This window comes from Phodopus roborovskii, unplaced genomic scaffold (assembly GCF_943737965.1).
Source record: "Phodopus roborovskii unplaced genomic scaffold, PHOROB, whole genome shotgun sequence".
Taxonomy (NCBI): Eukaryota; Metazoa; Chordata; class Mammalia; order Rodentia; family Cricetidae; genus Phodopus; species Phodopus roborovskii.
The window spans coordinates 5,227,123-5,252,456 of record NW_026126515.1 but is presented as its reverse complement, the minus strand read 5'-3'; the positions used below and the strand labels follow the sequence as shown (position 1 = coordinate 5,252,456).

General features: G+C 40.9%; 1 protein-coding gene across 3 annotated transcripts in view; it reads right to left on the bottom strand.

Annotated features, from left to right (window-relative positions):
• Psen1 (presenilin 1) overlaps nucleotides 1-25,334 on the bottom strand; it is a 50,686-nt gene that overhangs the window by 13,420 nt on the left and 11,932 nt on the right. For all 3 annotated transcript variants that reach the window (XM_051196292.1, XM_051196294.1, XM_051196293.1), the window contains 3 exons: nucleotides 13,274-13,524; nucleotides 11,748-11,889; nucleotides 2,701-2,768 (listed from right to left, as the gene is read on the bottom strand). In XM_051196292.1, coding sequence (XP_051052249.1) covers nucleotides 2,701-2,768; nucleotides 11,748-11,889; nucleotides 13,274-13,524 — 461 coding nt within the window. The remainder of the gene's footprint in view (nucleotides 1-2,700; nucleotides 2,769-11,747; nucleotides 11,890-13,273; nucleotides 13,525-25,334) is intronic.

Here is a 25,334-nt window from a genome sequence, read left to right as displayed (position 1 = left end):
CTACCTTTCCTATTTTCCAAGCAGTTATCATATATCAGTGAAAGGAATTATTTGCTTAAAATATATTTGCATGAGATGGGAAACTATACTTATTTCTTTTAATCTGGTATATTAATTTTTAAAGCATTTTATAAATGCATTAATCATTACAGGCTGTTGAAAAATTCACAACTGAATGGTACTAATACAGACTACATCAGAATGAAAGACAGTTTTCTGACAGTAAAGGATCAGCTGGGCCTCAAAGGGTCATTTATTTTCAATGCTTCAAATTGGAAATGGGAAGAATATAATGTTTTTTGATTTAAAGTTGTCCCACAACTGAAAACACAAAAATCCTGAAATGCATCTGAAAGCCATTTGGACAAGAGAAATAAGTGAAAGACATAGGTTGTTACATAGATTAAAAAACAAACAAACAAACAAAAAACATACAGGTCCACATACACGGAAGCAAGCCAGATCCTCAGCCTTAGCCAAATATGGAATTGTTTAATACAGAGAGCACTTACCATCAGGAAGGTGGAGGGTGGAAGCCAGCGCCATCTTTAAGGCATGGCACTTCGCAGCTCTCTACACCATCCCACTGATGAAAATAATGTCTTTATAGAAGAATACAGCACTCAGGAGGCAGAGGCAGGTGGATCTCTGTGAGTTTGAGGCTAGCCTGGTCTACAAAGCGAGTTCCAGGGCAGACGAAGCTGTTACACAGAGAAACCCTGTCTTGAGAAAACAAAAAACAAAAAAAGAATAGAGCTAGAGATTTTTATATTAATCTCTAGAAGCATGACTGGATTTACCTTTATTTATTTATTTTGGTTTTTTGAGACAGGGTTTCTTTGTGTAGTCCTGGCTGTTTTGAAACCCACTTTGTAGACCAGGCTGGCTTCAAACCCACAGACATCTGCCCATCTCTGCCTCCCGAGTGCTGGGATTAAAGGCAGGTCACCACACCCGAATACCTTTTCTTTAGGGTGCCTGTGTGGTACTGGGATGAAACGCAAGGCCTCGTGCATCCTAAGCCTGTGCTTATGTATTGTCTTAGTCCACTTCCTAACAAAAGAACAAGCAGCACCCTGAGTGGTGTACTCGGGTGAGCTTGCCAATAATGGCATACGAAGAGGCCAAAGTGGGCATTTTCCTTACTCTTTCAGACAACATCTCTCACTGAACTTAGTGCTTGATGTTTGAACTAGCTTGGCTGGCTAGCAAATCCCTGGGATCTGTCTGTTTGTCTCCCATCGCTGGGGTTACAGAAGTTTGCCACTGCACCCGGCTTCTACGTGGATTCTGGATAGCCAAACCCAGGCCCTCGTGCTTGACTAGCACACATGGCCACCTGAGCCAGCTCCCCAGACCCTGCTTAACTTTTTTAGGTGAAGAAAACTACCACTTTAGCATCTGGAGAACAAACCTATCATCTTAAGAGATTGTAACTACGGTAGACGTCCTAAGGAGCTGTAGAGGAAGAATATATTTAAGCACAAACTGTAGGCCAAGGGGACTGTCCAGGAAGATGATTTCTCTCTCATTTTGAAATTCTAAAATATTTTAAGTAAAATCTCAAAATTTCTAGATGAGGTTGCAATGTATATTACACTAAATATTTCAAGTATACTAAAATCACACTAACCTCAACACCAGTATAAAGATGTATAACACATCTCCCTCCCCTCCATCCCACAGTTCTGCTCTTCAGGGAAAACCCTGCTATATTAATCCATTTTATGTTATCTTTCCAGAGTCTATCTAATGTATACTCTTTTTTGTTTTTTTCATACAGGCTTAAAGATTGGCTTGCCCTCAATCAGTAACACAGGATGGCCTAGAACTTCTGACCCTCCTGGCTTATGTGGGAATAGAACCACGGCTTTATGTGCACTGAGCAAGCATTCTACCTACTGAGCTATTACCCTAGCCCCACAAACACACACATTCTTATTAGATACAAATGACAGTCTATTACACACAATGCTATGACAGGTTTTTTTCTTTAAAAAATTATTTAAAATTTATTTTATGAGTATGTATATGTACTAGTATGTGAACTTCTATGTGCCTGAGTGTGTTGTCTGCATATATGTATATGTGCTGGTATGTGGACTAGTGCTTGAGTAAGTTGGAAAAGGATGGAGGGTCCCCAGGAAGTGTGTTACAGTTGGCTATGAACCAGTATGTGGATGCTGGGAGCAGCCAGTGCTGTTAAACCTTACTTGTCTATTTATTGCAAACAAAGGACAAGAAAATCCCTACTGTGGGGCTGCTGAGATGACTTAGTGGGTATGGATGCTTGTGAAGCCTGAAGATGGGAGTCCTATCCCCAGGACCTAGCAGGTGGAAGGAGAGAACACCCTCAAGTTGTCCTCCGACTGCTGCATGTCTACTGTGACATGAGGCCCCACCTCTTTAGCTGGCTACCAAGAAGGCTCATCCGGTAAATGCACTTGCCTGGCAAGCCTGATACCTGAGTTTGATCCACAGTACTTCTCTGGCCTTCATATGGGTGCTTGCACTCATGTACATACAAATAATAACAAATTTTAAAAAAAGACAATATTCCTATCAATACCAACTCATCTTTTACATATATGGAAAAAATACTACTTAAAGAATAATTAATTCATCAACAAAGTACATGGCTCTAAGGGTAGTGATGGATACCAGAGTGAATAAAAGAGAGATCAAAAACTTATTACTTACCCCAAGTAAATGAATGAAAAAAAGAACAGCAACAACAGAGATGAAACAATAAGCCAGGCATGGATGACCTAGAAAAGAGACAATTCAAGTATAACCAGCAGATTCCACAGCTCCTAAATAGGGAGGCTCTTATGCAGGAGCAGGGCGTGTGTTAACTGCTCTGTTTTGTTTTTTCTTTTTCCTTTGTACTGCCTGAGATGAAACCTGTGGCCTGGCACATGCTGGCAACTGCTATATTACTGTGTTCCAACCCATGCCCATGTTTACTTTTTTAAAAAATATCTTTTAAGTTTTATTTATTTTATGTATATGATGTACACCTGCACATCAGAAGAGGGCATCAGATCCCATTATAGATGGTTGTCAGCCACCATGTGGGTGCTGGGAATTGAACTCATGACCTCTGGAAGAGCAACCAGTGCTCTTAACTGCTGAGCCTTATCTACAGTCCACCCATGTTTACTTTTAAATGGCTGAACAAATGTGGCTTTGGGATCAGTGAATATTCAGAAATCTTAGGAGCTAGTCAGGGTATAAAACAGAAATGTCACAAAGACACACACACAAAACACGAGAGAGAGAGAGAGAGAGAGAGAGAGAGAGAGAGAGAGAGAGAGAGAGGGGGAGAGGGAGAGGGAGAGGGAGAGGGAGAGGGAGAGGGAGAGGGAGAGGGAGAGGGAGAGGGAGAGGTAGTATGTTGCTCTTCTTGAGAACCCAAGCTAGGTTCCCAGCAACCACACTGGACAGGTGCTTAGGAGATCTGAACCCTCTGGCTTCTATGGGCACCTGCACTCATGAGTAGATACCTCACAGACATCAAAAAAACAATTTTAAAATTCTTGTTTATATGCAGTATTGAAATCCTTTCAATTTTTTTGACACAAAGTAGCAAATTATGCTGGGTTACAACTCATGGTAGAGCATTTCCTAGCATGCAGAAGAGCCCTGGGTTCAATTTCCAGTATTGCAGGAATTAAAGCAACAAATACCTATAGAAGTTAGAAAACATAAAAATACTGAAAGAAAACTAACATTTTCTTTACACACAATTTCTACCTGCAAGTGTCAGCATGTATGAAAGTCTTTTAACAAAATTCTAGAGTATGCAGCTTTGTATTTATGCTTTTAAAAACAATCTGGTTTGAGAGATGGGTAGACAAGCCACAAACTCATAGTCCTCCTGCCTCAATCCTGGCATTATAGGGGTATGTCACAGCTGCCAGCTAGACTTCATCTTTATTATAAACATATTCACATACTATACCAAGTATCTTTTGAAACATTATTTTTAAATAATATTCCGCTCATATGGGCAAAATTGAACCTTTCCCTACATATGGAATCTGTATTGTTTATATCTGCATGTATTTAATATTCCCTTTCCTCATCCAATTATTATTTCTATTAACATGAATGTCCTGGAATGCATTTTTCTTTATGTATTTTCAATTCTTTTACAGAAACTAAATTTAAAAAATTACTTAAATTTAATTAAAGTGTACAATGTTTTCATAATTACTTGATTATGAATACATGCTGGTTAATAATTACAAAAATGGCTGGATTAATCTCTATCACATCAATATGCCAAATATATTAATCTGATTTTTTAGTATGTTTTCACTACTAAGGATTCTCTCTCTCTCTCTCTCTCTTTTTCTTCTCTCCTGTTCATTAGCTATCAGCATCCCCTTCCTAACTTCTCTGTTTAGGTACTTCTGACAGAATATTTGTCCATTCTTTATAATTCACTTACCCATAATGAGGCTGTAAATTATTTAGGCTGGTCACCTATGACTCTCAAAGCCTTTCCTGATGACTAAGGGATACCCTCTACTTAAGACAATCAAGGGGCAAGAAAGCTTTCTCTTCTTTCTCAGCCCCCAAGCTGAGTGCCCCAGGAAAGGCTCTGGAAGTCGGGAGCTTCGTTCGCTCTGCTCCCAGTGGTGAGGACTTTCTCTAACCCTGAGCTATGCAGGCTGGAAATCTCATGGCTTTAACGTTATACTTCATCTGTCACAAGTGATATGTCATGACCAAGCCTTTTCTGTAAGGTTGTTTTGATTATTTATTTATTTTGTTTTGTCTTTGTTTGTTTTGCTTCTTGCAGAGACCACACAATCAAATTACTGATAGGAGAAATACTCAGGGTTTATTTTCAAACAGGTCCCAGCAAGCTTCTGAATGTCTGGCTCAAAAGCTATTTCCACAGACGTCAAAGTCAACAATAACTTTCTGTACAACCAGCTGGAACATTAAAAACAATGAAATAACACAAATGAACAAGCATGGAAATAAGAATTGGACACAAACATTCCAAACTAAGCATAATTAAAAGATATACAGAACTGACCCAAATATGTTAAGATCGTGCCTAGAGATGACAGAATCAGCACATTCCACGTGTCCCTCCCTCCTCTGAGAGCAACTGCACACGGAAGGACGCCTGCCCCAGCTCGCTGGGCACTAAGAGACAGACGGGCAGCTGGGGAAGGGCAAGTGGTAGCCACTCCAGCAGCACCTTCACCCTCCAGCTCCACCCACTCCCGCCCACACAAGGTCCCTTCTCCTTTCTCTAGTCTCCCAAGCCTGGCCACCACCAGCCTGAGTGGTAGAGAGTGGTAGAGCCCAGGGAATCTTCATTCTGATGGGGTCAAGGCATCAGGGAATGGGATGAATCGCTCTTTTTCTCTCTGACTTCCCATCTTTTAGCCCTGACACCAGGTTAACAGTCTCTGACTGGAGGAACCAAAAAGAGAAGTCTAGAGAAACCGAAAATCACCTCTGGAAGCCATTCATGAACTCATGGGCCTATCTCCCAGGAAGCATATGTGGACAGGACTCTTTTTAAAGTATCTTTTTATATGCATGGGTGTTTTGCCTACATGCACACGCATATTTATGCACCCTGTGAGTCTAGTAGTGGCAGAGGTCAGAAGAAGATGTTAAATTCACTTGATCTGGAGTTACAGACAATTGTAAGCCTCTCTGTGGATGCTGGGAATTGAACCCAGGTCCTCTGGAAGAGCAGCCAGTACTATTAACCATGGAGCCATCTCTCTAGCCTCTGTTTGTTATTTTTGAGACAGGGTTTCTCTGTGTAGTCTTGGAACTCACTCTAGACACCTCTGGGTTTTGTTGTTTTTTTGAGACAGGGTTTCACTATGAAACTCTGCCTGGCCTGAACTCTTTATGTAGATTGGGCTAGCCTATAAACACCACACACACAAACACACAAACACACACACACACACACCTTGCAAAAAAAGTTTTTTTGAGACAGGGTTAACAGCTGTGTAACAGCTCTGGCTGTCCTAGAACTCACTTTGTAGACCAGGCTGGCCTTGACTCACAGAGATCTGCCTGACTCCACCTCCTGAGTGCTGCGATTAAGGTGTGTACATGGCATTGAAAAAAAATTAAGATTTTATTACTTACTTTATGTGTCTTTGTGGCCTACATGCATGACTATGCACCATGTGTGCACCTGGTGCCTGCAGAAGCCAGAAGAGGGCATCTGATCCCCTGGAACCAGAGTTATGGATGGCTGTGAGCCACTATATGGGTATTAGGAATTAAATCTGGGTCCTCTGGAAGAGTTCTTAATCACCTAGCCATCTTTTCAGACCCACTGAAAGTTTTAAAAAATTCAAAATAAAGCATCCAAGATACAACTCAAATTACTCAGCATATAAATACTAGAAAAAAATACCAGTTGCATGAAAAAGATAATCATACACAACTAGCAAGATAATATGTATGTTACAATTCTTAGTCTTTAATGAAGAGACCAGGAGGGAACATAACTTCCCAACCTATTCTGAGTTCAGCATTACAAAACAAAAACAATTCAGGCTAGGGGGTGGTGGCACACACCTTTAATTCCAGCACTCGTGAGGCAGAGGCAGGCAGATCACTGTGAGTTCAAAGCCAGCCTGGTCTCCAACGGGAGCTACAGGACAGTCAGGGCTACACAGGGAAACCCTATCTCAAAAAAAAAAAAAAAAACAAACAACAACAATAAGAAAACCAAGACATGGGAGGAAGTCCCTTTGTTTGGTGGTATGTGAAATCAAGCTAAGGGACTGTCAGAAAGGGCTGGCCTGGAGAAAGATGCAAAAGTAAGTGACTGGTAAGAAAGAAGGCAACAGATGAAATGATCACAACATTAATAGCTAGCAAAGAAGACCTTTGAGGGTAAGGGGACGGCAGAAAGATAATTAGTTCAATGCATGTGTTCACAGGTATCTGAGTAGAATTGTTATGTACAGAAAAACAATCAACGGAACCATGGGCCCAACAAGCAATGACATCTAAGCTAAAACATTGAATTAAAAGTTGTGTTTGGGGTTGCAAGGCATCTTAGTTGGTAAAGGCACTTGCTGCCAGGCATGACAACTGAGTTGGATGCTCTCATATGGCAATTATTTCCTCCGATTTGAAACATTCGATGTAAGAGATGGATGTTCATGAACCACAAATAGGTCAAAGGTCATATAGCTGAAAGAAAATTCAATTATTCATCTATTATGTATACATCGTTCTGTCTGCATATATGCTTGCATGTCAGAAGAGGGGACCAAATCTCATTACAGATGGTTGTGAGCCACCATGTGGTTCCTGGGAATTGAACTCAGGACCTCTAGAAGAACAGTCAGTGCTACTGCTGAGCCATCTCTCCAGCCCAGAAAATGCAAGATACTTGAGAGCTACTCCCCAACAACATAAAGAGGAGTAAACAGTTGCTTGTGGTGGAGATTCTGACCAGCTCAAGTAAAGAAAAAAAGATATTTGGAGAGCTGCCTGCAAACAGTGCAGGGAGCTCCAATCATCATTTATGTTGGGGCTGCCTTTCCAATGACACAGCTGCTTTTGGAACATTGCTGCGCCCTGTAAGGAAGTTACTAACTCCTGTTAGTAACCCCAATAAAAAATTCACTGGTTTACCAAATTGGGTTCCTTTTCTGGGGTGAATAGATGTGTGCTTCAGGAGAAGTCTGTCACACAACATGGAAGGGGAGAACTTACTTCTGCAAACTGACCTCTGACTTCCACATATGAGCCATGGCACATCATGCCCACATATATACATTCATACATAATACATACATACATATTTGTGCACGCGCGCGCACACACACACACACACAGACATATACTAATTTTAAAGCATAATTTTAAAAGTTGTATCTGAGGGTACAAAATTAAGCCTGAGATTAAATGATTCTCATTCTCTCATTCTCTCTCTCTCCCCCGCCTCACAGGGTTTAGCTCTGGCTATCCCGGAACTCAGAGATCCTCCTGCCCCTGTATCCCTGAATACAGGGATTAAAGGTGGACACCACTGCCCGGCATGATTTTCTTTTCTAAAGATTTATTTTTACCCTATGTGTAGGCAGAAGAGGTTGTTAGATTCCCTGGATGACTAGGAAGTGCACTGTGGACTCATGTCCTCTGCAGGAGCAGCCAGTGCCCCTACTGATGACTCTTTTCTCCAGCCCTACCTATGAGTCGCTAAGAAACAAAGGGAAAGGAACCACTCCAATGCCTGGGACTTGGGTTGATGAGCTTCAGAGGAACCTGGAAAGGAATGAAGTCAGACAGCACATTAACAGAAGCGTCCAGAAGAATTAAGTTCGAAAAAGACAGCAGATATGATCAGGGAAATACTGTCCAGCATGGGGAAATAGTTCCCGTGAGACACAGCTTTTAAGAATTGAGGACTAGCTTTGAGAGGATTTTTACATAATGACTGAGCCAAGGCTGAATTCTGAACTAAAATTCCCACACTGACTAACTTTGGACTCACAGCAACTGTGACCCTGCCTCTATGCCTCATCTGTAAAGTTGAGATAACAGCTCATGAGACAGTAAATGAAACAAGGCGCATGCACAAAGTCTATGTAGTTTGCTATACTGTCAGCAATGGATCACTGCATGGAAAAACTTAAAACAGGGAAGCGGAGGCGGCTTACAGATGGTGGTTTCTTTTCTACACGTGAAAATGTAAAAAGCACACAGAAATGAAATAATTTACCAAGATCACTGGGGGGGGGGGGAGCTTCAGGAAGTTCAATGCTGAGTCCACAGCTCTATATCCAAGTACAAGGTAATTTTGAAAAAGAAAAGCAGGAAATCTGCGAGTGGGAAAGAATGAACCTGGAAGAGGCAGAATCCCACCCCTAATTAAATCTCAAAAGCAGGCAAAAGAACAAGCCCAGCTTGTAATCAGTCGAGTTCTAGAACATGCCCACTAAGGCAAGAAAGGGACTGGCAGCTAAACCCCGGACACAGACTCACACAGCCGGCACTGAGGGGGCACAGAAGACCCCTGAGAACACAACATTCACGGAAGGGGAGGACTCAGCCGCTCCCTTTAGTTTCTGAGAGTTGACGCCTGTCACCATCATGTACTTTCCCTCGTCAGTGGCCTCTGCACCTGTCAGATCACAACGCTTACCTGTCAGGCTGACACCACCACACACGCAGAGGTTCATCTAGCAAGGTTAGACTGTGAGCCGAGAGCTGTGGGCACTGAAAAAGATTTGATCTCGGCTGGCAGTCAATTGAGTTTCACCCTATAAAAATGTGTGTGTGCGCACTTTATTTTGAGACAGGGTCTCACCACGGAGCCCTGGCTAGTCTATAACTTGCTATGTAGGATAGGCTAGGCTCAAATTCTTAAGTATCTACCTGCCTGTGATAAATGTTGTGTGACCACATTTGGCTTAATTAAAAAAAAAAAAAAAATCAAAGCTAGTGAAGGTTAAGGCAGATGCTCTCATTTACTATTAGTGTTCAACACAAATTGTAGATCTTTTTAGAAAAATAGTTTTGTGAGCTAGAGATAGCTTAGTGGTTATGAGTTCTCGGTGATCTTCCAGAGGATATGAGTTTGGTTTCAAGCACCCATGTCAGGCAGCTTGTCAGTCCTCTAACTCCAGAAGACCCAAGGCTCTCTTCTGGTCTTCTGCACATATGTGGCAGACACACATGTATACAAAAATAAATATAAAATAAATACAAAACAATATTGTGTCTGGAGAGATGGATGGCTCAGCAGGTTAAAAGCACTTGTTCTTATAGAGGACTGGAGTTCAACTCCCAACACCCATGTGGTGGCTTACAACCATCTGTAACTCCAGTTCCAGGGGATCTAACACCCTCTTCTGACCTCCTAAGACACCAGGCATATACGTGGTGTGTGTGTGTGTGTGTGTGTGTGTGTGTGTGTGTGTGTGTGTGTGTGTGTGTATTAAAATGAGTAAGGCTAAAAAGAAAATTTAAAAAATCATTTGGCACACTATGAGTTAAAAACTCGTAGAAAGCTGGTGGTATTGTACACCTTTAATCCCAGGATGCAGAGGGAAGTGGCTCTCTCTGAGTTTGAGGCCAGCTTGGTCTACAGCCAGGACAGCCAGGGCTACAGAGAAACCCTGTCTCAAAACAAAAATAAAACAAAACAATTGTATATAATTGTATATAATTTTTGCTTCAGAAAAAATTTAAGTTTAAGATTTTACCCTAAGGAAATAACAGAAAAAGGTCTATTCTTAAAAGATATCACTTTTTATAGTAGTAAATAGAAATAAATGTCCAACATCAGGAAACTCAGAAGACACAAATTATACTCACCAAGCTAAGTATTACATAACCACAGAAATATTTCCTAAGCATTTATGGTAAAGTAAATGTTAACAAAGGACACACATTGACTACACATTTTAACCATGTTTAAGAACACACAGAAGGCTGGGCGGTGGTGGCACACACCTTTAGTCCCCAGCACTCTGAAGGCAAAGACAGGCAGATCAGGCCAGCCTGATCTACAGAAGGAGTTCCAGGACAGCCTCCAAAGCCACAGAGAAACCCGTCTCAAAAAATCAAAAACAAACAAAAAGGAATACACAGAAAAATCTAGGAGGAAATAATTAGACTTTAAATCTGGAGAGGCAGTAATTATTATTCCTATTATTTGAGAATGATTTTTAAAGGTCCACACTTATAATGATTTGTTGTTTTTCTGGGGTTTGACTCTGAAATATGTGCTAGGTGGCTGAAACTCAGGAGGCAGTCACTTAGTGAGAGAGAACAAGAAAGAGGGAAGAGAGGCTGGAGGTTGGCCTGCATCACTACTGTACCTTCTCTCTGGGCCCAGTGGCCAAGGCCAGAGGTCACACAAATGATGCTGAGATTTCTCAAGTGAGCTGGCCAGTCACTGTTGAGTTTTTCAATAGCATTTGAAGGTGGCTTTATAGGACACATAAATCCTATAGTGCTATTTGTCAATAAGGATATACACAACAGTCTTAGGGCACGTCCCTTTCCAATGCCACAGGTACAATATGAATTGCAGTACTGAAAGCAATTCATTTCATTTCATTTTAGAGACAGGGTTTCTCTGTGTAGCCCTGGCTGCCCTGGAACTCACTCTGTAGATCAGGCTGGCCTCAAACTCAGAGATCCACCAGTTCCTGCCACCCAAGTGCTTGGATTAAAGGTGTGTGTGATTAAAGGTGTGTGCTATCACTGCCAGGCTATTTGATCTTACATGAAAATACCACCAGGTTATATGCTCTTACATGGAAACATCTGTTTCCCAGTTATGTCTTTTGGAACTTTAAACATCTACATAATGAAATGGGAAATAGCTAAAAATTAGATCCAAATATAAGGCATTTTTTTTTTTTTTTTTTTTTTTACTAGACCACATCAAGTACATAATAAGACAAGAAGGCTATGAGGCAGCTCAAGAGGTAAATCAAGTGTCTGCAACCTTGAGGACTGGATATTTAGAACCCAAGAAAAGATGGAGAAAACCTATTCCACAAAGTTGTCCTCTTTGTGCCCAGGCCTGCACATACATACATTCATTCATTCATTCATCTCTCTCTCTCTCTCTCTCTCTCTCTCTCTCACACACACACACACACACACACACACACATAACCTCTCTCTTCTCACATACATAATAACAAAGTGTGGAACAAGAAAAAACAGTTGATCCGCAGGTCAAGGCAGACAGCAAAGCTGCATCTCATGCTTACCTTGTAGCACCTGTATTTATAAAGAACCACCAGGAGGATGGTCATGACAACGATGACACTGATCATGATGGCAGCATTCAGAATCGAGTGCAGGGCTCTTTGGCCTACAGTTTCAGTGTCTTCTGTGAATGGGGTATAGATTCTAGAGGGGAGAGAGGAACAAAATACAAAAGTGTTAATGGATATCACAAGCCACATACTCTCTTTAAAACTGTAATTCTTTGTGAGGTCTTTGATTTACTGAGTGCCTTAGAATGTACCTTTCCAAGTTTATCAGTCAACTAAGACTTTTTTGTTTTTTTGTTTGTTTGTTTGTTTTAACTTTTTTGTTTGGTTAGTTTTTTGAGACAAGCTAGCCTGGACTTCAACAGGTAGCCCAGGCTACACTTGAACATGTGATCTTCCTGCCTCTGCATTTCAAGTGTGGGGATTACTGGTCTGTACCACCCTGGCTCTAATTAATAATGTGTGCGTGTGCGTGTATCCAATCCCTAGGAGCTGGAATTAAAGGCAGTTATGAGCTGCCTGATGTGGGTGTTATGAATCAAACTCAGGACATCCATAAGAGTAGTACACCCTCTAGCTAAGAATTTTTAACCTAAGAAAAACAGCTATCCTCTAAAATAACTTCTTCAAAGTAAAAGGAAATAGCCAGACTCTGGAGAGGTGAACTCACATGATCCAGGCACTGGCTCCATCTAGTGGACAGCTTGTACTGAAATAATAACCTCACCCAATGTTCTTTCTATAGCTCATTAGAATCTGTTAAATGACCAGGATCTGCCACATAAACTATCCAGATTGAACAACAATTATTAGAGGGAGGTGACAGGGTTTGAACTACTGTCTTTTATCTATAGGGTGATTACAAATGGAGCTGTCTTCTCCTTGATTTTCATTTACATAAAATACCTTCTTTCCTGGTGCCAAGACTCTTGGCCCAATTACTTTCCTTCTATCCCTTATAGCAGGCGAGGTTATGAGACTAAGTAATGGCCAAGGGACTTTGAATACATGTTATAAGGAAGTTCTTAGAGGAGTGCCCTTGCTAAGTGATGACTATGTCTCCTTCTCAACTCCCTCCTGCTGTCTGATCCCCGACATCCAGGGCTCCTAACCCTCTAATCTCCCATGAGCCATTTCCCAAGTTACAGGATTGCAGGTCTATGCCATGCCTAGCTGAAAATTAAGAATTCAATTCAAAATAGAACAATAACAAAAAAGCTCCAGTACTCCAGAAGGAAGAATGATGGCCCCAATGGTCCTGAGGCAGGAAAGACTACTGCCAGCCTGTTCAATCCCACATAAATTCAGCCCTACCCAATGACTGCATCCTGGGAATAATTCTACACCACTCTTTTTGTCACTGAAAGCACATCAAGTAATCAGTCACCATCATCTCCACTGGCTCTGGCCATCAGAAAAGAGGGATTCTACCATGCTCTATGAGTACAGAGGTCTTCAAGAGAACAGGCTATGGCATGGAAAAGCCACATTGGCCTTGAGAATGAAACACTTATACATACAGCTGTCCATCTTTCCGGGTATAGAAGCTGACTGATTTGATGGTTGCCACGACTACCACCATGCAGAGGGTCACGGGAACAAAGAGCATGATGACATGCTTGGCTCCATATTTCAATGTCAGCTCTTCATCTTCTTCCTCATCTTGTTCCACCATCTGCCGTGAGTGATTCTGGGGTCGACCATTAGATATGGGCTCAGGGTTGTCAAGTCTCTGCCTGTCATGGTGCTGTTGCCGTTCCTGAATGTCATTCTATAAGCACAAGAAAACCATTCAGTAAATCAGACTCTCAGCACAACCAAGGCATTCTGCAAAAATTACACCTAGGATTAATAGTAATGGGCCATCAATACTGAAGTTTGAAAAATATGAAGCAAAAAAGAAGCCAACCTATATAGTGTACTGTTCTTTTTAGGCTTTCTCAGTGTAGCCTTGGCTGTTCTGGAACTCCCTCTATAGACCAGGCTGGCCTTGAACTCACAGAGATCCACCTGCCTCTGCCTCTTGAGTGCTGGGATTCAATAATAAGACCTTAAAATATATGCAGTGATGTTCAAGATATCTCTCTGCATCGAAAATATTTAGTTGAAATAAATTCTCCCAGCCAGGCATGGTGGCACACTTGGGAGTTCCAGACCAGCCAGCATTATGCAAAGGAACCCTGACTCAAAACAAAACAAGCAAGCAAGCAAGCAAGCAAGCAATCTCCCGGACAGCAAATGACTTTACACAGTTCTGACATTGTGTCCTCACCTTCCCAACCTTCACGGAGCCTAATGCAGTAGGGAGGGAACATAACACCAGATGAATGGACGATGAGTTTAAATCTTCGTAAGATCCCACTTTCCTTAGTTAAACCCAGGGCCATCTTGTTATGTCATTCCTAGTCTACGCTTAGGTTTACTGGCCCATCTTTGTTTTGTCTGTGATGCTGGGGACTGAACCTAGGGCCTCATAGCTGCTCAGCAAGAGCCCTGCCATTACCCAGCCAGTCTCAACTCCTGACTTTACTGTACTTGTGCGTGTCCTGTGTGCATGCACGCGTGTGTACAGGTACACACTTGGGTCATCAGGCTTGGATGCTTGTGCCCTTATCCAATGATCCACCTCATTGACCCCTGGCTTTATTTTCTTATTTTTCAAATATTACTTTTATTTTGGTATTTACTGTTCATTGGCTAAAATTTAAATTGCGTCAATGGTAAATGAAGACAAAAAGCAACAAAGCTAGTGAGATGGTTCAGTGCAAAGGCACTTGTTAGCAAACCTGATAATCTAAATTCAATTCCCTGAAACCATATGATGCAAGGAAAGAGCCAACTCCCACTGTGAATCTAATCACTGCTGGTAAAGGCAGGTGATTAAGCTAACATGTCTCAGGGTGATGATTTACTAACAAGCTACCCGCAAATCTAAGTTCCAACTACAGATGTGACCTTTACTGTGGAATATCACAGCCACTCATTAAAAACACATTCCGTGGGAAAGGAAAGGGCCTGCCACCCACTGAAGCAAACCCGACAACCTGAGTTTCACCCCTGGAACTCATGTAAAGGTGGAAGAGAACTGACTCTACAACACTGCCCTCTGACCTCCACAGGCATGCCAAGCTTTGCAAGCACGCGAGCACACGCACGCACGCACGCACGCGCGCCCGCACGCCCGCACGCACACGAGTAATAATACAGTCCACATTTAATAACAGCCTTCAAACTTGCAATTCTCCTGCCTCAGCTTCCTGGATAATTAGAATTACAGGTGTGCCTCACCACACCCAGCTCAGAGTCTAGAGCTTGGTGATTTCAGTGTTGCCGAAGCAGAGTACCTGGGAGGAGTAAGATCTGCTTGCTTAAAAATTCCTCCTCTGAAACAGGACTATGACATTTACATGCCCTTTAATTTTCGGCCCCTCTACTAACGACACTTCACAGGTGAGGGAACAGACACAGCTAGTGAGTGTCGGAGGGTCTGAATCCAGGTCAGCCTGCCTTCACAAGAAAAGTTCTCACAATCTGCCTCTGAGAAACAACCTGGGAGCTTGAAAGACTGCAAGAAAGGTTTCTCTTGTATTTCACTTACAACATAACCATTTGTGGGGGTCTGAATGAAAATGTCCCCATGGGCTCAGATGTTTGAAACTTGGTCCCCAACTGATGGTGCTGTTTGGGAGATTTAGGAGGTGCGGCCCTACTGAAAAGAAGTCATTAGGGGTAGGGTTTGGGTTTTTAAGAGTCTCTCCCTTCCCAGTGCACGCTCTCTGCTTCCTGTTGCAGCCACCATGGTTGTCTGCTGCTATGCTACCCTGGCACGGTGCTGATGGACCAAACCTCTGGCAGCATAAACCCTTCCTTCTACGCGTTACCGTGGTCACAGTGTTTTACCACAGGAACAGAAAGTAACCATGATACCATTCCACAAGCAAGCAGATCTTACTCATCCCAGGTACTCTGCTTCGGCAACACTGAAATCACCAAGTTCTAGACTCTGAGCTGGGTGTGGTGAGGCACACCTGTAATTCTAATTATCCAGGAAGCTGAGGCAGGAGAATTGCAAGTCTGAAGGCAATTTGGTAAGACCCAGTCTAAATAAAACTTTAAAAAGGGAATGTATCTCTGTGGTAAAGCAGTACTCATTATGACCAAGGCCTTAGGTTCAAATCCAGTGCCATAAATAGGGTCCTGGCTCTAAAGACTCTGCTCTTAAAAAGTTTCTGCTGACTTTAGGGACAGGTTCTAAGAAACTTTATTTGCTCTATCAAGGACTTGAGACTTTATCCTGTGAGCAATACAAAGTCATAAAGACTAAAGCACATGTGTGCACTCACATAGTAATAAATTTAGAATATAGAAACTAGGCTTCTATTTTCCCAGAGAAGGAAGTGATCAAGCCATCAGCTAAAAACTGTGAAGTCTGTGTCTGGCAATATAATTCTAACCAACCTGATGGGTTAATGGTCACCATGAACTAAAATAGGTGTGACTTCCTCGGCACCACAGCCCTAGCATCAGTCTGTATGAACAGTTTAATTATGCTAAAGCTGACATGACAGGAGAGATCAAGCACTCACTCCTGTACTGGATATTCTGGCTGATGAAGAGTATGATCTACCCCTGCCCTGTTTCAAGCTGAAAATGGCTTAGGAGAGAGCATTGTTTAACTTAGCAGTGGATAATTGTGTTCTCTCTCTCTCTCTCACACACACACACACACACACACTCACTCTTACACTTTCACTTAGCCCCCTTTGGTTATATTTTCAACTTTTAGAAAGGTACAATGTATTTTTGTAGATGGATGTTTTTCTCCTGCCAGCCAATTCCCAAATTACAAATTACCACACTTATATTAATTGTAAACACTTGGCAGATAGCTCAGGCTTATTACTAACTAGCTCTCTTATTTAAATTAATCCATTTCTATTAATCTTAGTTTTGTCATGTGGCTCATGGCCTTACCTGTCCTCTAGCACATCTTGTCACACGCACGCACGTGCCCTCTGCTAGCTGGCATCTCCCCTGATCCTGCCCTTCTTCTCTTCCTTAGTCTGGTTTTTCTCACTAGCCTTATCCTGCCTGGATACTGGTCAGTCAGCTTCTTTATTAAACCAATCAGAGCATAATTTACAGTGGACAGAATTATTACACAATATTTTAAAGGTTAAATGGTTTTTAAGTAAGAAAATAGGAAAAAGTATACATCCGGTTTCTCTATTCCTTTCTTAAGATTAAGGTCTCCCACTGGTTGGTGGTACACGCACACCTTTAATCCCAGTACTAAGGAGGTAGAGGCAGGAGGATTTCTGGCACCTAATGTGGGGCCCAATTTCCACACAGGGCCTGAGAAAGCTAGAAAAACAAACAAAAAGGGATACAGCTCCTATAGGAGGTGCTGCCGTGCAGCAGAGCTCTTGAACAGCTAAGCAGCAACCGCAAGCTAAGTAAAAAGACCCACCATACTTCCTAAAGCCACACCAACTTCCTAGAGCTGGGGCGGTTGAATGCAGCTCTCGGTTAAACATGGCTTCTAGTTAAACAGACTCTAACAGACCTGAGGAGGTGGCGGACCCTACCTGCCAGAGCCAACAGGTGGAGGGCAAAGCTGCCAGTTAGCAGTTTAAGGTTTGTTTGGCTCACGAGGTCTAGATACTTTAAAAATGGAAGTCAGAAAATGTACTGAGTTGGGGGAGAAGTTATGCTTTTGTTCCCACAGGAAATGAAAGGCTGTGGATTCCTTCAAAATCAATAGAGGCTAGATTGAAGGGGGAGACTCCCTGAATATCTTGGCTATGACATAAAGAAATAAACCTAGCTGGACAGTGGTAGTGCTTGCCTTTATTTCCAGCACCTGGGAGGCAGAGGCAGATGGATCTCTGTGAGTTCAAGGTTAGCCTGGTCTACAGAGTAACAGGCTGTCTTAAATGAACCTGTCTTAAACAAACGGGAGTGGAGGGGAGGAAACACACTAGAAATATTACAAGACAGGTGACGTATATGCTGATCCTTTGACATGGGAACAGCTCTGAGACTGGATGAGACATAACAGATCCTGTTGGCTGCAGAGTCCTCGTGACTTATTATTATTACATGCAAACCTTTCATATGGCATGGATAGAGGTTTGGTTATACAGCCCAAACAAAAGTTATAAAGTTGACCGATACCTGCTCAAACATAAAACAACATCAAAAAAAAAAAAAAAAAAAAAAAAAACCCAAAAAAACCAAAACCAAAAACAAAACAAAACTTTGGCTGGCTTGTGTATAATGCACAGTCCATATTTGTGTTAATGCAGATATGTATGTTATCTTTCAAAGTTTGTGTGTTTTCAGAGCAGGGGGACCGGGCACCCCTGGAAATTGGTGGCTCAGGTGTTCCAGCTCTTGCAGCTTCCTCAGAGTTTTGTGTTCAGAACAACATCAAGGCTGCTAACTGGGATGGTCCAGCCTCACAGACTATTCTAGCCAGGACTTCAGATAAGCCTATGCTTTCCCATTACACTGAGACTGGACAACAAATGTTATAGTTAGTTTTCTTAGGACTTGACCATTATCTCAATTTTCTCAGGGTCTCCTGGGGATGTCACCTCAGACAACAAGTAGTAGTCTAGAGAACACAGTAAATACATTCCCAAGAGGTAGAATGGGTGGGTTTTGGACTTTTGGTACCTTATGAATGTCTAGTGGGGATATAGCAATTATAGGATAAAAAGATAACTATTCATCTCAAATATTTTACATTGGTATGGACTTTTGTATCCTGATACAAATGTAAGGTTTTGTTATACCATATATGTGTTTCTACTCTTATTTAAGGTATTGTACCTATACAGCTCATTTAAAAAAGTAATATAAAGTTCTAGTCCTTGAAAGGTATTATTACAAACTGTTTAGGATAATTTAAAAATGCAGGTTAATAGTCATGTTAGGTATGTTTTCAAGGTTAAACAGATATATTCTAGAAAGTTAGGTCATCTTCAAGTGCTTCAGACACCTACAGAATATGGCATTTAAAGGTTTAATAACTTAAGGCTTTTTTTGACAGTGAGACATGTCTGTCCCTAGTAGCACCAATCTATTTCTTAATAGGATAATGGGTGTTAAAGAACCTCTTATATGGAGTTCATTTTCACTGAGGCAAAGCTAGCCATTTGGGGAAGAAACTGCCCTTGGATGGACTGCTGACAGGCTACTATACAAACTGGACAAGCAGGACACAAACTTTGCCAAGACAATGTGGGACAGTCCTTCAAAATTCAAAAATGACAGAAAAGTCTGTCAGATATGATGCCCCAACAGTGTAGAGGAACTCTGGGTGACTTTTGAGGCTGCCAGCTGCTTCTGTCATTTTTATAGTTTTAGAAGATGTTTGCTCTTCACTTCCTCTTTACTTGGGTGACACTATATTTTTCTCAGGTCTCTGCTGGAGTTGAATACAAGATAGTTACAGTTATACTTTTCCTTGCTACCAAACTCAAAAAAGAAACTTAAATAAGAGATGTAACGTTCATAAGGCTGAGAAACATAAAATTTTAAATTGTTTAAGAAAATGTTTTGAGGTCTAAAAAGATAATTTGGTATTGGTAATACAAATTAAGAAAGTAAATTAGGTATACAACTTTGGACTCACCAAAATAGGAGTATTTTCTCTGAATTTGCTAAATGCAAGTGGACTAGATATTATAATTTTTACTTGATAATTGTTCTTATTGTTTATAGTCTTACTATGTTAAAATTAAAATCTTTCTATTTGGACAAAAAGGAGGGAATGTTGAGGAATATTTGTTTAACTATGCAAAGATGTTTTTGCATTTGTTTAGCTATGTAAAGATGTGTTGCTGTTTTACCTTGCCTTCTTAAGGCAACTGGCTGGTCTAATAAAAAGCTGAACAGCCAATAGTGAGGGAGAAGGTACAGGCAGAACCTTCTGGGAGGAAGAGTAAGTAGGAGGAGGAATTTAGGCTTAGAAGAGAAAGAAAAGGAGATGACAGGGAGACTCTAGGAGCCAGCCAGCCTGACATGGAGAAGGCAGGGAAGTAGGACATTCAGAATGAAAGAAAGGTATAAAGACCCAAGGCAGAACATAGATGATCATAAACAGGTTAAATTAAAAGAGATGATGGGAGACATGTCTAAGGTAAGGCTGAGATTTCATAATTAATAATACATCTCCATATATCTTTATTTGGTAGACTGCTGGCAGCCCAAAGAAAGTCCAACTACAGATTTCTGTGTATTCAAGGCCAGACTGATCAAGGAAGTGAGTTTCAGCACAGCCAAGGTTATAAAAGGTCACAAGGTCTCCAAAAAAAAAAAAAAAAAAAAAAAACAAAAAAACCCAAACAAACAAACAAATCTTCAAAAAATAAACTACATTCATGTCTCTTACCATTTTCCCATACATAAATTTGTTTCAGTGTCTAAGTATTAATCACTACATTTGTTACAGTGGGGAAAAGAGTGACTATAACCCATGTGCAGACAGGAAAATGGGAGCCAGGAAGAAAGCAGTGAAACTAGACAGGTCCTGTTCTTCTGAACTATTCTGATACAAAGGACACAAATAGACCAGACTGCTACAGTCTAGGATCATTTTGCAAAGAATAAACAGCTGGTAAAGAAACTTGGGATGTGATCACTTTGGGACACTATGACACAAGAAAACCAATCCAGATGAATGGAAAGAGTTGGGTCTGTTGAACAGTAAAGTTACCAATTTAGTACAGTAGTGTTTTCTAAACCTTGCACCTGCCAAGAAGATTCAGGCCACCCAGATCTAGAAGGTGTCTATAAGCCTTGGAATATCCTATTAGGACTGTTTATGAGAGGCCTTGGGACACACCAGCAACCTACACTGTGACTGCCGAGGACACTGACAGCTTGGCTTATGAAGGGAGAGGACAATTAAGGCCAGCCATGTCTGTATGGACCATTATCAATAAAAACCCTGGACACAGAGGCCTGAGTTTGTTTCCCTGACTGAAAATTTTCCAAGTGTGCCATCCCATGTGGTAGCCAGGAGAATTAAGTGCTATCTGCATAAATCCACTGGAGTCTCATGCAGGTGTGCTCTGGCCTGCCTGATGCACCATCTTCTATTACCAATGATAACCTGTATCCTTTCACTCTAACCAAGTGTAACAGTGAGCACAGAAGTTTTCCTGAGGTCAGCAAGACCTTCCACTGAACTGAAGAACCCAGGGTGGACTAGGAGCTCCTGTTGCAAGTGTCCTGAATACTTGAGAAATTATAGAATGCTTCAAAGAGAAATTAAAGACCAGAAGCAAAACAAATAGAACTACACCAACCAAAAAAAAAAAAAGAACAAGTAGGAGTGGAGTGAACAGGTAATCTACAAATACAAGAGACTATTAGCAAGTTCCAAACAAACAAAAAAAATCCCACAAGAGAGGCTGGGTGTAGCTCAGTCTAGAGTGTTTGTCTAGTTAGAGCAAAGCTGGGCAAGAAAAACCAGCTCCAGAAAAACAAACAGGAAGTAACAAGCAGTGGTGATGTGAAGAAATCATGACCTTTGTACTTAACTATCTGGAGCATAAAATGGTACAACCACTAAGGAAAGCAACAGGTGGATTCCTGACGGGGTGGGGCTAGCCATGGTGGCACAGCCTATATTCCCACCACTCGAACACCGAGGAAGGAAGACAGTAAGTTTAAGGGATAACAAGACCCTGCTCAAATTAATTAAAAATAGCATATGATCTAGCAATTCCAGTTGGGGTATATATATTAAATCACCAAGTTGAAAACAGGATCTCCAAGAGATACACACACATATTCACAGAAGCACATTATCTCCTATAGAGGAGACAGAAGTCTCACAGCCTAAACGCCCACTGACAATAGGAAACCAAAAAATACATTCTAAATATGTAACAGAAATATGTAAAGAAATATGTAAAGAAATTCTAATCAGGGGCTGGAGAGGTGGCTCGGCAGTTGAGGCAAGGGCTGTTCTACCCAAGGACCCAGGTTAAATTCCCAACAACCACATGGCAGCTCATAGCTGTCAGGTGATCAGGCATCCTTGCACAGACATACATGCAGGCAAAACCCCAATGCACAAAAGCAAATACATCTTAAGAAAGAAAGGAAGAAAGAAAGAAGAAATCCTAACCAGACATGGTGTATACCTGTAGTCCTGGCTACCTTGGAAAGGAGAGAGAGAGAAGGGCAAGAAGGAAAAACTAAACAACAAACAAACTCCTGTCACATTCTATAATATGGATGAGTCTTAAGAACACTACACTGAGTGAAATAAGCAAGCCACAAGAAGAGAACTATTAAGGTAGCACACAGATAAACAGAAACTGACTGTCCCTGTGCAGGTGGGGACGATGGTTCAATGGTTGGATACTTTGGTTTTGCAAGATGAGAAGGTTCTAGAATGTCATTAATATTAAACTATGAGTTAAAAATGGTTAGGAAAGACAACTTTAAATTTTACTCTATTTACCATTATTAAAATTTTTAACTAAAAGATCTAAAAAAATATATAGAAACATACTAATTAGCCAGGAGGTAGAGATGCATGCCTTTAATCCCAGCACTTGAAAGGCAGAGACAGGCAGATCTCTGTGAGTTCGAGGCCAGCCTGGTCTACAGACCAAGTTCCAGGACAGGCTCCAAAAAAGAAAAGACAGAAAAGAAAAAATGTATAAATATATATAATTCATGCAATGGAAGACTGGTATCATGAAGGTATCAATTTCACAAATCCTCACAAAACATATGAGTGGATTCAGTGCAATTCAAACTGCCAGCTGGTCTTTTAAAACAAAGCTTTATAAAACTGATAGGAAAAAAACACTAAGGACTTAAAATATACAAAGGAAGTAGACCAGCTGGCCTTGAACTCAGAGATCTGCTGCCTCTGTCTCTTTCATGTTGGGATTAAAGATGTGCACCACCAGATCCAGCTGATATGAAAAGTAAAAATTAAAAAAAAAAGTTTTTTAAGTAGTGATATCAAAATGTAATATACAATTACAGTAATAGTGGATATGTGTCACTGGTTCAAAGACAACGTGACCAATGGGACAGAACAGAGCCCAGAATTTAGGGTCCAAAGACACTTTACAGCAGACAGTCTCCTTCAAAACAGTGCTGCTGGGCGGTAGTGGCGCACGCCTTTGAACCCAGCACTCGGGAGACAGAAGCAGGTGGATCTCTGTGAGTTCGAAGCCAGCCTGTTCCTATAGAGCAAGTTCCAGGACAGCCAGGAAAACAACAACAACAAACAAACAAACAAACAAACAAAACAAACCCAGTCCTGACACACCTGATGTTCATTTGCAGGAAAATAAACAATGACCCACACTGCATTACCCTACACAAAACCAACGTCCACTGCATCACACAGCAAAAGGAAAGTTGTCTTTGAACGTGGGTTGTCTAGGCTTGCCTCAAGTGATGCTTCTGCCTCAGCTTCCCAAATAAGCAGTTGAGACTGAAAGTGTGCACCATAATGCCCAATAACAGATAAACGTAAAACTAGAGAGAAAAAATTTCACAAACTTCTTGGGACAGGGTAAGATTTCTCATATAACATACAAAAAAAAAAAAAAAAAAAAAAAAAAAAAAAAACCAAAAAAAACAAAAACCATATTAAAAAATATATATATGTGTGTGTATGTGTGCATATATATATCATTAATAACAAGAGAAGCCCAAGATTAGAAAAAAATATTTTCAAGGTATATATATTGTAATTTACATATCCAGAATACAAAGAGTTTTCACAACTTAGTAATAAGAAAACAATTTACTCAAAAAACCAAAGTCCAACCACCTAACAATTTAAAAATAGGAAACAAATTTTAACACTTAACCAGAGAAAGTTCCACCAGTATGACAACCAAAAACATTCAACACCATTGTTCACTAGAGATATGAAAATTAAAGTCACAAGGAAATATTACCACGTACCTTTTAAAAGGACTGCAAAGCTTAGGCCTCTAACCCTGGAGTGTAGGCAAGGATGGGACACACTGGGACTCTCATAAATTTTTATGGTAACCAATTTGGAAAACTCAAGAAGCTAAATACAACCTGCAATACTTGGTTATGTTCTCCCCTTAAGCATTTACCCAAGGTAAATGAGGACATTTCCACTTAAGAGTTTTGGGGCTGTGTGTTAGTCTTAAGTCTAGAGTTTCTTCACAAATTATTAAGATCTGTGACAAAGGTTCCCAACCTTACTGTCATGCAAACACTATGACATTCTAGAGATTTTCCAGTTTGTTTTTTACCCCCTTACTTCACTTTGACCTAATTGGGAAAACAAATTTATTATGATAAATAGAACAATTATCAAAGGCTGACTTGGCCTGGGGTATGACTCAGTTCATACTTAGATCACCATTTTATGAACTTCTTTCTCTTCACTTTAAATTATAGCTTACAGGTTTCTCTCCTTCCTTCCCTCTTTTTGTTCATCCTTTGGCATTTTATACACGTTTATACTGACAGGCTCTTTCACCTGAGTTTAACTTTTGGTGGTGGCAATGGAAGCCTGACCATGTTTAAGTATATACTCTACCACTGAGCCACATCAAGCTCCATTCTATGTTTAAGTTTATAATTTTATAAATAAATAAATTTTTCACATTAAAAATGATGGTAAGGATGTATAGTGGCAAGTGGCTCTCCATGAGTTCCAGTCCAGCTTGGCCCATATAACAAGTTCTAGGCCAGCTAGGGCTATATAGAAAGACCATGTCTCAAAACAGCTAATTAAAAATAAATTTTAAAAGTGATCCAGTGTCATTCAGAAAATGAAACCATTCTACAACTTGCTTGTTGTGGAATATTTAACTATGTAAAGATGTGTTACATTTGTTTATGCTGTGAAATATTACTTTAATGTGTAAAGGTGTGTTACATTTGTTGATGCGGCATTTGTTAACAATGTAAGGATATGTTGTTGTTTTACCTTGCCTGCAGGAGGCACCTGATTCATCTAATAAAAAGCTAGGCAGTAGGATAGCCAGGGCTGGCTCACAGAGAAAGAGAATAAATAAGAGGAGAAATCTAGGCTCAAAAAGAGAATAGAGGAAAGAATTAGGAAGACAGAAAGGAAGACGCCTGGAGCCAGTCAACAGACACAGAGAAGGACATACAGAAAGAAAACAAAGATGATGTCAAACAGGTTAACTTTAAAAAAAAAAAAAAAAGCTAGCTAGAAATAAGCATAAGCTAAGGTGAAGTATTCATAACTAATTATAAGTCTCTGTCATAATTTGGAGCTGATTAGTGGCCCAAAAGAAAGCCTGCTATACTTGCTAACAATTTACTAAGGCTCTCTGCATTTAATATTTTACAATCTAGAAAAATCAATTAAATCAATTGAAGGTTGTTTTTTTCCTGAGACAGGGTTTCTTTGTGTAGCCCTGGCTGTCCTGAAACTGGCTGTCCTCAAACTCAGAGATCCTCCTGCCTCTGCCTCCCGGGGGATGGGGGTGGGGGATGGGGGGTAGGATTAAAGGCGTGAGCCACCACTGCATTGCCTTTTCTTGAAGCCTAAGGCTGCAGAGGTACAGATGCTCTTCA